Below are 15,104 nucleotides of genomic sequence, written 5' to 3'. Positions count from 1 at the left end.
TCAAACTATATTGAATTAACAAAATAATGTAGTATAGTTGTTGCAATCCCACGTCCATCCCTTTTAATATAGTCTCAAATTTATTACTTATTTTTTTATGGGTCTGTCACTAACATTTTTAATTATGCGCTCCACATCCTTTCAACTTTTCTTAACCATATAAAAAATAAAAATTAAAACATAACCTTAAAAAATAAAAAAACCTGAAAAAAATTTGATCGCAGTTCACTGTTCAAAGCACCAAAAATTAACAGTAAACCCTATCAAGCTGTACAATAAATAAAAATAAAGAATATACATAAAAATCTTGGTTTTATAAAAATAAATTATTATTAATTAATTTAAAATTTTTTGTTGCCTTTGTACCCATATTTTTAAAACATTTACTCTCATTCATCTTCAGATTATTTTTAAAAAATATTTTTTAAAATAATAAAAAATATATATTTTATAAGGATCCTTAATATTTTTAAAAAAATTTAAACAAACAGTTTTGATTCGAAATACATTTTCCATGAAGCTTGTGATAAACCCAAATAAAAAAAAATTCAAGAAGCTAAACTAAAGTAACTTTAGGAAAAAAAAAGATAATAAATTTTTTTAAAATTTATAAATGATAATTTAATTTTTTAAAATACTATAATTTTTTAATATTTTTTAAAATTTTTTTATCATTAATAAATTTATATAAATTATTAAAAATTATTTTTATTAAAAATAAATAATTTATAAATTTTATTTAAATATTTATATTTTTTTTCATATTCATTATGACATCTTGAGGGAAGAAACTATTATTTATATATTTTTGTAAAATTATATTATCATCTTTTTTTAAAGTAACCTGAAGAAGCCAAATCCAGTGGCTGCAATCCGAGTTGGAGAAGAAAATTACTTGGGTCGCCTGTTTTTTATCCGTGAATTATTGGAACCCTAAAACCCTTCCCTCCTGTCTTCTTGCTCGATGCCATCTCAAGATTGAGGGACAACGGGACAGGGACAGAGTGGAGCTGTGAGAGAGAGCGAGGGGAAGTCACGAAATCGAGAGAGAGCGAGGGGAAGTGTGGAAGTGAGAAGCAGAATCAGGAAGATTCGAAGAGGAATGAAAGCGGACAAGAATTGGGGCGTTGAGGATTTTGGGCACTGTGAGAGGAAAAGCTTTTGATGGAGTTGCCGCAACCCGACTTCGTTAGCATCCTCAACCTCGATTGATTTTGTCTTGTTTCAAAAGCGCGATTAGTCATTTAGACTTGTTCATATTTCTGGACAATTGTTGTATTTCGAATTGATGCTCAATGTAAAATTTCAAGATTTCTGGGATACTTGTTGTCCCCTTTCTCTCTAATTTTCTTTTATATTTTTCTAACTCTTGCTTTAAATTTTTTAGGAGAAGAACATCCGCACCAAACTCATGTCTCACTGTTGCTTCATTCTTCGTGGGCTGTACTTCTCTGAGTTTCAGCATTTTTAATACTCAATTAGCACCAGCATCCTATCTCAACGAAACGGCTGCTCTATTTGCGAAGGTTGCAAATAGTGAAATTTTGGCGAAGCTTACTTTTCTTCTGTATACATAGGTATAAACAGGCAAACTCATCAAGTGAGAAATTTTTGGGATCTGCGCAGTTGTTTCATTTTTCTGGGGCAAAGTGTTGTTTTCACTTGCTCTTGTTAAATGGAAGGTAGCTGAGTTGTGAAGAGAAACAATACATTGGGTTATTTTTCCTTTCACCTTTACTTAACTCAGAATGGATTCACCTGAAGGTGTTCGTGGTTTTTTGAAACGAGAGGTAGGTAGCTCAGATGTGAAGAGTGACAGGGTTGGTGATGGTGATGAGTGGGAGGGCAGTGATAGGAAGAAGCACAAGTCAAGTAGATCAAGAAAATCTGGGAATGGGGAAGATGTTGATGGTTTAGATGGCAATGGAAGAAGAAAGAGTTCTGGTGATAAAGGTGAGACTAGGAAGAGGTCTAGCGGCTCAAGTAGAGCTGACAGTGATGACAATGATTATGATTCCAGAAAAGATTTGCGATCTAAGCAATTGAAGAAAAGGCAAGAGGAAAGCACATTGGAAAAGTTGAGCAGTTGGTACCAGGATGGAGAATTAGACAAGCAAGATATTGGAGATAAGATGGGGAGTAGAGTGCTTAGTCGTGCCAATGAAAGTGAGAGGAGAAAAATGTCATCAAAGCATTCAGAGTATGATAGTTCTCAGAATAGAAGTACAAATAACGAGGACAAATTACACGATGAACTTGGAAGCATGGATAAAGATCACAAAGTCTCAGAAAAGAGGGAAAGCAGTCGAGAGAAAGGTCATGGGTCTTCTGAGCAAGTTAGAAGTTCAAGAAGAAAATGGGATGAAGCAGACACAATGAGGAAGACAGAGGATGATTATTTTGATAAGGGTGATGTTGAAAGCGGTATGGTTTCTGATCCCAAGTGTGAGAGTTCTAGAGAGAGGAGTGCATTTGTTAGAAATGAACTTGGAGAGGGTAAAGCCAGGGGACCAGATTTGAGTGATAAGGCTGTCAAATCTAATAATAATGAAGAGAGAAGAGCTGATTTTGAGAGAGCTAAGAGCAAAGGCAAGTTAGAATCTCAAGAGGCTAGTCGGGAAGATAGACTAGAAAGAGACAGAACTGATAAATCGAGGCACCAGAGATCAGCCGCTAGTCATGATGAAAGTTGGGATAAGCCATTAAATGTAGATGAAGATGGAAATATCCGTGGTAGGGATAAAGCATCGAGAGAAGTAGGGCACACAAATAGATCTAGGACGCCTGAGAGAAGTGGAAGACGCCATCAAGATTCAGAAAACTCAGATATTGATTATGAAAGGAGTACTAGCTTTAAAAGAAAGGAATTTGAGAAAGATGGTTATAGGGATGACAAGAATAAGGATCGGGAAAGCTCTAAAGAGAGTTGGCGAAGGAGGCAATCAAGTAATACTGATAAAGAGGCAAAAATAGTGATACTGTCTTTGATCACAATCGAGAATGGGAATTACCAAGACATGGTCGAGAGAGAATTGACAATGAAAGGCCTCATGGTCGCTCTAGTGGTAGAAAAGATGGAAGTAGAGGTGAAGCAGTTAAAACATCATCAAATTTTGGAATTTCAAATGACAATTACGATGTGATAGAAATCCAAACCAAGCCTATTGACTATGGGAAAGCTGAATCTGTGTCCAATTTCTATAGGAAAACTGAAGGAAATCAACATCAACAGTATGATACTAAATCTGGTGTGAATGATGAACACTGGTCATATCTACATGAAGACAAAGCAAGGAAGAGTGATTTATATGGGGCTGGTACTCCTAGTGATGATTTGAAGGAGAGATATGCTGATGATGACTATGATATTCAAGGAGGAAGAGGGAGAAGTCAAAAAGGTGCTGTGGCTGGTCGTAGTTCTGGTGGTCAAAGTTCTAGTAGTGGGGGTTCACAGTCTCAACATGGAATCCAAGAGTCTGGGTCATATAACAGAGCTGGACCACATGGAGTAAAAGGGAATAGAGTTGGTCGAGGAGGAAGGGTTAGGCCAACTGGAAGAGACAACCAACAAGTTGGAATGCCACTTCCCATGATGGGATCACCATTTGGCCCTCTTGGGATGCCCCCACCTGGACCAATGCAGTCTCTTACCCCTGGCATGTCACCTGCTCCTGGTCCAATTTCTCCTGGAGTCTTCATTCCACCATTTAGCCCACCAGTTTGGCCTGGTGCTCGAGGTGTTGATATGAATATATTAGCTGTTCCACCTGGTCTTTCTCCCATGCCACCTGGAGGGCCAAGGTTTCCTGCTAGCTTAGGGAACCCGCCAAACCCTGCAATGTATTATAACCAATCAGGCCCTGGTAGAGGAGTTTCCCCTGGCATTTCTAGTCCTGGCTTTAATCCTACAGGACAAATGGCTCGAGGAACATCATCTGATAAATCTCCAGGGGGATGGGCTCCTCCGAAGAGTGGTGGAACTCCTGGTAAAGCTCCCTCAAGAGGTGAACAGAATGATTATTCTCAAAACTTCGTTGACACTGGTATGAGGCCGCAGAATTTTATTCGGGAACTTGAACTAACAAATGTTGTAGAAGATTATCCCAAACTTAGGGAGCTTATACAGAAAAAGGATGAGATTGTTGCAAAATCTGCTTCTCCTCCCATGTATTTTAAATGTGATCTGAAAGAGTTGGAATTGTCTCCTGAGTTCTTTGGAACTAAGTTTGATGTCATTCTTGTGGATCCCCCTTGGGAAGAGTATGTTCATCGTGCTCCTGGTGTTGCTGACCATATGGAGTACTGGACATTTGAAGAAATAATGAATCTTAAGATTGAGGTAGCATTTCCACCCTGTTTTTGTAGGACATTATTTTGTTAGGGCTGTTTCTGTATGATCATTTATTGTCATGCAATTGATAGTGTATTGTGATTCTTGAGATTATGATTTTCCTTGATGCATTTGCAAATTTTGTACTTGTAAAATGCTGTTGGAGTGCCCTCATCTTATAGTGGCTTATGCATAATGTATTTGATTGTCTATGCTAGTTGGTATGATTTATTACTTTTTAAAACCATCTTCCTTTTTTGTTTTTCTTTATTAAGTGTATTGCACTATAATCCTTGACTGAGAAATCTAATCTCTTTCCCTTCTTTTCTTTCCTTAAGTCTATAGCTGATACACCTTCTTTCATCTTCCTTTGGGTGGGTGATGGTGTAGGCCTTGAACAAGGCCGTCAATGCCTAAAGAAGGTACATGATCTGAGATTAGAATCATCTTGTAACTTAACTTCATTTGTTGGTTGTCGCTCTAATCATATCCTATTTGTATTCTCTGCTGATTAATTTCTTTCTTTTGCTTCTTTTTCTATATGGGGTTCTACAGTGGGGATTCCGTAGGTGTGAAGATATATGTTGGGTGAAGACAAATAAAAACAATGCAACTCCAGGACTACGACATGATTCACATACTTTGTTTCAGCATTCAAAGGTCTGTTTAAATTTACACCTTTTGTACTACTGCAACTGTATCTTAATTAATTGAACATGAATTTTTTTAATTCTATATAAATAATATGGTATGTTACCTTGGACTGTTTGATTTTGTTCTGGTGAAGGAACACTGCTTGATGGGCATAAAAGGAACTGTTCGTCGAAGCACTGATGGCCATATAATTCATGCCAACATTGACACTGATGTAATTATCGCTGAAGAACCTCCTTATGGTCAGTATCATCATTTGCAATTATGGAATAAAGAATCATATTTTTGCCAAGATAAATAATGATACTTCGCTCAATATCTCAAGTTACTTTCTTTTCAAGACTTTGTTAAAGCTTGTAAAAATTAGCCATTACTGAAGAATTAGTTTTTTTCCCCTTTATGTTTGCATGATTTTCCAGTTTCTTATTTCGTGATATGCATGGGGAGCCAGCTAAGCCTTAAATTATATCAAATAATTGTGTTGTAGTTATCATAATTATTTTTGGTTTCTTGGTGATTCAACTCACTTTTACAACTTTCAAGGTATTGAATCACTGAGCAGATGAGCTTAAATAGTTGAGAATAGAAGTTCAAAATCTTTTGGGAGTGGAAACAATAAAATAAACCATATGTTCTAAAGTGAGATATGTATTTAGCATCATGCCCGTGGGAGTGTTTAAAGAACTTAACTGGTCAAGTGATTATCAGGTTTCTGATTAAGCAATAGCCAGTAGAATGGTATGGTTCAATTTGAGGGGGAATTTTTATAATTTATTTTTCTGGGACCATAGAAAGCTGAAGTTTATGACAATCAAAAGGACTTTGGCAGTCCCTGTAATTCCCCAAAAATACTTATCCTTACTTGAGTGTTGGCAGTGTTTTGCATTTTCTTAGTAAACTTTCACAATAACATTTCAAGTAATGCTACTTACATGACTATCTGAGCACAGTCTGAGGATGTCTATTATGGTCATATTCTGATAAACTTTTTTCTTTGTAATTGGAAGTCAGGTGAATAGCAAAGCATTTTTGAAGGGTGTTCTCGGACTGAAGTTTGTAAACATTTCTCATAATAGAGTTTAGAAATGACCCAAATTACTGAACTGAATCAAATTGATGTTCTACAGGTTTTTGGATGGGGTTTGGTATGCCTGTGTCTTAATTATCATATATACTGGTTGAAATTTTAGTAATAGAATAAAGATTCAAATGTTATACTATTGATCTTGATGGTCTTATTATAGGCTCGAAGGTTATGTGCTGTAGGATCACTTTCATTGGAATACAGGGTGTGTCTCTAGGTTAGGCACGCCCTTAATAAATGCTGTTTTGATCGATATGTTTAAATGATTAGGACCTTGTTGCCTTACTGAGTTCTTTTAGCAATATCTATCACATTTGGTATTTAAAGTGAAGTTCCTGTTATTTGGTATTTAAACAATTTCGTTTTGGAATATGGTGAATAAAAAGGATGGAAGTAAGAATGTACTTATGGGAGGACAACTTGAAGGACTCAGGTTTGAAAGGCATGGATAAAGATATGAATGAAATGATAAAAATTGTGGGAGGTATCTTTAAGATTTTAAGGAGGATGGAAGGGAGAGATAAAAATGAGGAAGAAATTAAAGAAGTAATCTACTAAAATCATCAATCAAAGCTTCAACCATTTTCAGGCAAAAATTTGGCGAAGTTGAAGGCTTAGAAAGTAACAGAGTCATCAAGTAACTGAAGTCGAAGAGGGAGGAAAGAAAAAGAAAGTATTAAGTTGAAAATTGTACCACGAAACCTAGCTGATGCACTATCAAAAGCCATCAAAGTAAAGGATCTCAAAGCTGCCTGGTGGGGTTTATTGACCCATAGCCCTAAACCCGTTGGAGGATCTGACCTGTCAAGGGGATAGAAACCGTCTGCCAAAGGTTAAGATAAGTGGGCTGAATATTGATGCACACAAGACTTTAATTTTGCAACAGGAAAATAATTGCATCTGTTGCTGATATAAGCTCACTTATAAAGCCAAAAGTAGTGAAGAGGGAGGGAGAGAGAGAGATTAAAGGGAGAAAGGAAGAATGGGAGAGAAACATAGTGATAGAGTATCCATTATTATAGGATAATGGGTGGTGTGGGAATTTAGAGAAATATTGGGAATAAATATTATTTTTAGGTTATTGTGGATATTTTGTGGTTAATATTATTGTTTAGGTTATTTTTCTGTTTTGTTGAGTGGCCTTAAGTTTAGGAGTAGAGGGTTATGGTATTTGCAGATTAAGTTAGTATTTTTATTTATTTATTTTTCAGGTAGTTATTCTCTGTTATCTGAGTAATGGATTAATGGGAGTCATTTTAGGTGTTATTTGTTATCTTTCTAATTTTCTATCTATAAATATTGAGCTTATAGCATGTAAAAACCATCTTGAATTAAAATCATTATTTATTTATATTAGTGGAGATTCTCCTTGGCTTTATTAGTTGTATGAGTTTAAGATCCTTGCACATCTTCTACTAAAGATTTTCCTTCTCTTAATTTATTTATGAAGCTAGATTCTGATTTCACAATTTAATAGACTTCTCTTCCTTATTTCTCTTCACCTATCTTGGATCCTATCACATAGAGACAAGGAGAGAAAAAGGGAAGTTGAGAGAGAGGACAACATAAAATAACTATTCTGAATCTCAAATTATTCTGGCAAAAGAGACTAACCTAGGGCTATTTATATGAAGCTCAAAACATGATAACTTAAATTTATAGCAAGAGAAAGATTATAAAGAAATTGCATAAAGTAATTGAATAAAGTATTAATAACGTAACAAAAGCTTAAATAAATCTATTCAAAATCTTAGTAAATCTTTCAAAAATTCCCATCAATAAGATGCATGCATGCCATCCCCGTGGCCTGCTGGTTTTATATGTTCAATGATGATGATCCTAATTCTACCATGAAACTATATCATTCATAATGGTGCTGGTATTTTGCTGCTTCCTTAGCCACCTACGCCAGCGGCCAGCCAAGTTATAGGCAGAGCAAAATGTCTTTGGGAACATTACAAGCAATTCAGAGGAAACGGTGGAATTAAAGTTCAGAAAAAGTCTTGCTAAGCTTTAGGCATTGGAACTTGTTACGGGCGTTCAGTTGATATGCTGCTTTATGTGTAGTTGGAAGAGTCTCTCTAAAATTAGGGCACCCTTGAATTGACAAGTCAGTTGATAGTGATATGGGGGGAAGGAGCTTGACATGTAAACATGTTTCATTGCAGGAGATTCAAAATACTACTAAAACAGATTGTATGTAATAACAGATAGGAAGAAAGTGGTTCGAGCCAGTAATCAGTATGAGGCTGTTATGTAGCAGTGTATCATGATCTATGTATCGTTAATTAAGATAACAGATGTTTATTATGTTTTATTTGGTATTGCCTCCTTTTAAAGCAGTGCTTTAGTTATTTTAGCAATATAGCAGATTTGGTGTTCCTTTGTTCTTGTAGAAATTGCCCGGTCCAATCAAACACACATTTTTAAACTTACCATTACCATTAATTTTGCTTTGTCTAATGGATAATATGCACCAAATCTTTTATGTCGGACTTTAGTTATGAGGACAAGAGTAAGGCACCATAGTAATTTGTTCGTCTCTTAATCTATATGCATTGAAGGTGACATTTTTTCTGATTTTCAATTTTTCTGTGTTATCTGCAACTTTCTTTATTGTCTTGACCTTTTTCCTTTATTTTTCTGTTTTGAAGTATTTGCTAGACTGCCTCTAGAACCTTATGGCCCTGTTTGGTACGTAAGCTTCAATTTAGAGGGATTGGGATTGAGACTGGTGTTGGTATTGGTAGTGGGAGTGGGAGTGGGAGTGGGAATGAGATTTTAAAATTATGTTTGGTATAGAGTAATATGTGTAGGGAATACTAACTTTTATTTTATTTTACAAGAACAACAACAACAGCAACAAGCCTTTATCCCACTAGGTGGGGTCGGCTACCTGAATTGCGAGACGTCATTATGCTATATCATTTACCAAGTTTTTAAAAATATTATTAATTAAGAAATTGCATTTAACAACTTCTAAGAGTGTTCTCTTAGGTTTTCCTCTACCCCTCTTAACAAGGTTCAAAGTTATATATTGCACTTTTTTCATGGTGCCTCCTATGGTCTTCTTTGTACATGTGCAAATCATCTCAAATGATTTTTTATCATTTTTTCTTCAATAGGTGCTACCCTCATTTTTTTGCGTACGTGTTTATTTCGAATTTTATCTTTATGTATATGCCTGCACATCCATCATAACATTCTCATCTCTACTACGGAACGTACAAATCGGACCTTGCGATTGTGTTGCATGAAGAGAAGAGACGAGAGAGAGAGAGAGAGAGAGATGGGTGAGGGCAATTTGGTCCGGATGTTTCCAGTCCTATGAGTGATTTTGCAAACCCAGGGGGGTGGGTGGTATTGAATAATCCCATGTAAGGTGGGATTGGGATTGGGTTTAGATTGCTCAATGATTCATACCAAACATAAAAAGTTGGGTTTTCTTAGTCCCAATACTAGTCCCTAGCTTTCAGTCCCATGCACCAAATAGGGCCTATATGTTGTCCTTCATTTTATCCCTCTTCTTTCCTAGCACTGTAAGCTCAGTGTTCATTTCTTAAAAGGAAAGGGTTCAAGGGGTAGGTTGATATTATTATATTGGTAATCATTTCACTGCCTAGTCAGTTATAGATAACGCGTTGAACGTATTCTTTGTTTCTTATTTTAAGTTGAACTAAGTGTGATATTTTTTTCCACCATTAAGTTTTTTAGCATGGTCTGTCCCTCTCTCTAATGTCAGGTCCTTAATTATCTTTGCAAAATGTCAAATATAGCCCATTCCATCAGGTGGCACTGTGTAGTCTTATTTAAATGTGTGAAGCGATGAGAACATGTGCTTTTGGTTCCTAACTCTGCAAACTAAGGAGTGGAACGTGGAGCAGAAACATAAATGAAATAGTTAGCAAGTTTGTTGGCCAGGGGCAGTATGGATTGCTGCCCGCTCTAGTTGATTAAATGAAATAGAAAAATATTGAGCTAGGAGAGACAAATTGAGATAGAGAGACAGAAGGGAATGATTATAATATGAGATGCTGATGCATGGTTTTAAAGAGATAATTATGAATTAGGGACGAGAAAAAAGTCTTAATTTACAGTGATTGTGGTTTAAAAATATTTACTTGGAAGGAGTGTTGTGTGTGTATAAAACAAAGAAAGCATTCAAGTGCAATACATTTTGTGCTTAAATAAATAGATTCAATTGTAAACAATTATTGTTACTGGTATCAAGTTGTATAGAGATATAGATCCATTGGAAAATCTTCTAAGATGTTTCAACATCTTATGAAGTTATTATAACATAGGATGATTCATTTTATATGTGCTCCGTCATGATTCCAATCTTTGTATGCAAGAATGAAATTGCCATCGCACCTCAAATTATTGTTCTTATATTGCAGGTTCAACACAAAAGCCTGAAGATATGTATAGGATTATTGAGCACTTTGCCCTTGGAAGGAGGAGGCTTGAACTCTTTGGTGAAGACCACAATATTCGAGCTGGTTGGGTCACTGTTGGTAAAGGACTGTCATCTTCAAATTACAATGCAGAGGTAAGAACTTTGAAATGATGATCTCATCAGAAATGCTTTTACTTGGAGAGTTGTTGGTTCTTCTGTCTCGTCCTCATTCTATTTTTTAATATATTTTATTTCTTCATGATAGTTTTTTTCTTTTTAAAAGTAGTCATTTCTGTTCCTCCTAATCCGTTTCGATATCTGGTTGATACATGCACTTAAATTTGCTTGATGGATGCTCCATTGTGATATGTTGATCACCTGATGGACCCAAGTCCATTGAGATATATGGGCCATGGCCTACTAGAGTGTATAAATAAAAGAGCAGATAAACATAAATAAATACCAGGGGCTAAACTAAAGGCTTGGAATTATATGGGCCACATGGTAATGTGTCTCAGGTTAACTAGCAGCAGCTTGCTAAAGGGAAGGGTGTGAAGTAGAAAACTAGATTTCCATTTTCTAGCGTTCCATTAGGGCCTGATGGTCAAAACTATCAAACGATTGAAACCAGGGATGTAATGGGAACTCTAGGCAAAATTGATCTGGCTTGAGAGAAACAGATGTTTGAACCACCTACTTTTCCCAATCATAACTAGTACCCTGGGTTAATATCAGCTCATAGTCTTTAACGCTAAGATGTCTTAAATTTGGTTGAATGATATAAAACTGAGTCTTATTCTTTTTGTTTCCCTTTAATAGTAATATTTCATTATTATTCAATTCAATGCTGTCAACATCAAGTACTCCTTCTATCCCAAATTATAAGATAACAACAAACAACAACAATAAGCCTTTATCCCACCAGGTGGGGTCGGCTACATAGATTGCAAGACACTATTGTGTCTTATTATTTATCAAGTTTTTAGAAATATTATTAATTAAGAGATTGCATTTAACAACTTCCAAGAGTGTTCTCTTAGGCCTTCCTCTACTCCTTTTAATAGGGCTCAAATTATATGTTGCACTTTTCTCACTGGTGCCTCCCGCGGTCTTCTTTGTACAGGCCCAAACCATCTCAAACAATTTTCTACCATTTTTTTCTCAATAGGTGCTATCCTCACTTTTTTGCGTATGTGCTCATTTCAAATTTTATCTTTATGTGTATGTCCGCACATTCATCATAACATTCTCATCTTTACTACTCTAACTTCATGCTCTTGTTGTCTTGTTAGAGTCCAACATTCACTATTATATAACATAGCTGGTTTGATAGCAGTATGATAAAACTTTCCTTTAAGTTTATTAGGCGCTTTATGGTCGCAAATAATGCATTTAGCTTTTCTCCAATTAAATTACTTAGCTTAAATCCTATGTGAAATATTCTCATTGATTTTGCCATCATTTTGAATAATGGTTCTCAAATATTTAAACGTTTCTACTTGAGGTATAATTTGATCTCCCAATTTCACTTCCAAATTACTGTCAATTAGTCTCTTACCAAATTTACAATATAAATATTCCCTCTTGCTCCTATTCAGACGGAAACTGTTCGATTTCAATGTCCTCCTCCATTAATCAATTTTATAATTAATCTCTTCTCGTCTCTGCTATAAGAACTATATCATCCGCAAAGAGCATACATTTGAGAATTTTTCCTTGAATATGTTTTGTCAAAACATTTAGGACCAATTTAAATGGATGAGGACTCAAAGATGATGTCTGATGTAATCCAATCAAATTATAAGATAACATTAGAGGTATTTTGTTGTCCCAAAATATGAGATAAGTTAACAAAAATAAGGTTTCATTAATGTTGTTTTTCTATTATTACCTTTCAAGTGAGACAGAATTGAAATGATTGTAGTGTATGGATTTAAAATTATAGGAAAAATTAATTATTTAGTTCTTGTAGTTTTAATTTAGTTATAACTCAATCCCTAACCTTTGAATCCTGCAATTCAATTGTTATATTTTAAATCATTTAAAATATTGGTCTCTATATTTTAAAAAATAAATTATAAAGATTAAAATTATATTAAAATTTATGACTAATATTTTAAATTACTAAATCCTTTTAATCTTAATATAAGACAAGTTAACAAAAATAAGGGTTCATTAATGTTTGTTTTTCTACTATTACCCTTTAGGTGGAGAGAAAATTGAAATGATTGTAGTATAGAGATTTAAAATTATAAAGAAAATTAATTATTTAGTCCTTGTAATTTTGACTCAGTTATAACCCAATTCCTAACTTTTAAATCTTGCAACTCGGTCCTTATATTTTAAATTATTTAAAATATTAGTCCCTATATTTTAAAAAATAGATTATAAAGATTAAAATTATATTAAAATTTATTACTAATATTTTAAATTACTAAACCCTTTTAATCTTTATAAAGATTATAAATATTAAAAGTTTAAAATATTTTTAATCTTTATAATTTTATTTTTTAAAATATACGGATCAATATTTAAATAGTTGAAATTATAGGGACTAAGTTATAAGAGGCAAAGTTTAGGAATTGAATTATAATTGAATTAAAATTATAAGGATCAAATCATAACGAGTTAAAGTTTAGTGATTGGGTTATAACTGAATCAAAACTATAGGAATTGAATGATTAATTTTTCCAAAATTATATTAAATGAAGGGTTTTTTTTGAAGTTCATATTTCCTTTTTTTAAAAAATAAGCCTGCAAAGTGTCACTGCTGAGTTTTATTGATATGCTTAATTTTGTCTTGACTTGTCTTATAAGTTGTAATGAAGGGAATATTATTTATCCCTGTTTTGTTCTGGTTTTCTCTTTGATTAATTCTACACACCCTTGGGTTTGTGGATGAATTTAGGCATATACCAAGAATTTCTCGGACAAGGATGGTAAAGTATGGCAAGGGGGTGGAGGACGAAATCCGCCCCCGGAGGCACCTCATTTGGTTGTGACTACTCCAGAAATCGAGGCTTTACGCCCCAAGTCACCAATGAAGAACCAGCAGCAGCAGCAGCAATCAGTGTCCATTTCTTTGACATCTAATTCCTCAAATAGGAGGGCTGCAGGAAACTCACCCCAGAATCCAAGTGCAATGGGATTGAACCAAGAGGGTTCAAGCTCAAACCCTTTTACTCCAACTCCTTGGCCTTCATCTATTGATGGGTTTAAAGGAAGAGAAGGCTCTTCGTTAGTCCCTTCAGATGATAATAAAGTTTTTGACATGTATGGGTATAATGGAACCCCAGGTTATTTAGATTTTGAGTCATATAGACAAATGAATATGTTGTAGCATAACGCTTACGTTTATAAAGTGCATGATGTATCCTGGTACTTTTTGGTCCCACTAATATGAGCGGGAAAATTTTTTTGGTCTGTTGGTTGTGGAATACGATTGTGCTCATACTGTGGGAGGGGTTAAGTTTTGGTATCCATTACTACGGTAATTTTTTTTTTTTAACGATTTACAGTTAAAATTCTTGACATGTAATTCTTCATATCAAAAATTATTATTATTTTTTTGGAGAAATTAATCTCCCAATACTTATAACTTCACCTAATTTTTAATCAAGTCCTTATAATTTTTTTTCCTTGTAATTAAAACCTTGAAGTTATTTTAAGAGGGAGTTGGTAAGAAGATTTGTAATGATAAAAATACTTGCTTTTGGTTTGAGAATTGATTAGAAATGAATATTCCACTTGTGAAATTTATGCCTAGTATAGAAGATTTGATTGATAAAGATGAATCAGTTGTTGATTTTGTTGATCATAGGGGAGAGTAGGATATTGTTAAATTTGGATGGTACTTCCCTCCTAACATAGTTGCTTGAGTGACTAGTTCTCATAGTGAGGGGAGAGGAGAGGACAAATACTTTTAGAAACCTTCCACTAATGATTTTTTTACTATTAAATCTACCTATAATTTTTTAACTACAAGTACTCGAAGAAATGCTGATAGCATTTGGAAGGTACTTTGGATTTAGCTTGTTGCAAATAAAATCAAATCATTCATGTGGTTATTCTCACATGGAAGAACACATACCACGACACTATGCAAAAGCAGAGGTCTTGAAGTAGAAAATGAGTGTCCTTTTGGCTATAACACAATTGAAGATGACATGCACCTGTTAAGAGATTGTCCTAATGCAATTGAACAATGGAAGGAACACTGGAGCACCTTTGTTACAGTACTAATTAGGTAAAATAGAATTTGTTGCACAATACTTTACTAGTAAATTATCATGGAATATTCTTTTTGATTATGTTTGTTGGGACATTTGGATGGCTTGATGTAGAAAACTTTTTGATGAGAATAACCCATGAACAAAGCCTTAATGTTCTTTCCTCCTTTTTTCATGGTGCTGCTAACTCTCATTTAATCTGGAATGCCCCTTTTTTGAGTTATGAACGTAATATTAATCGGGAAAGTTCTTGGTAAAGAGCGGCATGTTAGATTAGAAGTGGATGGGGTTGTTAATAGCAAGGGTAATTTTGGTTGTGGTGGTATTATTTGGGATGAGAATGGAAGGTGGAAAAAAGGGCTTCACATGTAAATTGTTAGCTGTTCCACCGACTATTGTAGAAATTAT

General features: G+C 34.6%; 1 protein-coding gene across 1 annotated transcript; it reads left to right on the top strand.

Moving 5' to 3' along the window:
* Positions 1 to 882: 882 nt before the first annotated feature.
* LOC129308112 (N6-adenosine-methyltransferase non-catalytic subunit MTB) lies at positions 883 to 13,890 on the top strand. The gene is given in 8 exon segments (XM_054949129.1): positions 883 to 1,297; positions 1,388 to 2,961; positions 2,964 to 4,339; positions 4,669 to 4,752; positions 4,886 to 4,990; positions 5,118 to 5,226; positions 10,469 to 10,620; positions 13,376 to 13,890. Coding segments are annotated over 7 exon segments (3,471 nt in total). The 5' UTR covers positions 883 to 1,297; positions 1,388 to 1,748; the 3' UTR covers positions 13,808 to 13,890.
* The last annotated feature ends 1,214 nt before the right edge of the window (positions 13,891 to 15,104 follow it).

This window comes from Prosopis cineraria, unplaced genomic scaffold (genome assembly GCF_029017545.1).
Source record: "Prosopis cineraria cultivar Desert tree isolate PC_DT_omini unplaced genomic scaffold, ASM2901754v1 PC1, whole genome shotgun sequence".
Classification (NCBI taxonomy): domain Eukaryota; kingdom Viridiplantae; phylum Streptophyta; class Magnoliopsida; order Fabales; family Fabaceae; genus Prosopis; species Prosopis cineraria.
The sequence above is the reverse complement of the archived record's forward strand: the minus strand, read 5'-3'. Positions and strand labels throughout refer to the sequence as shown.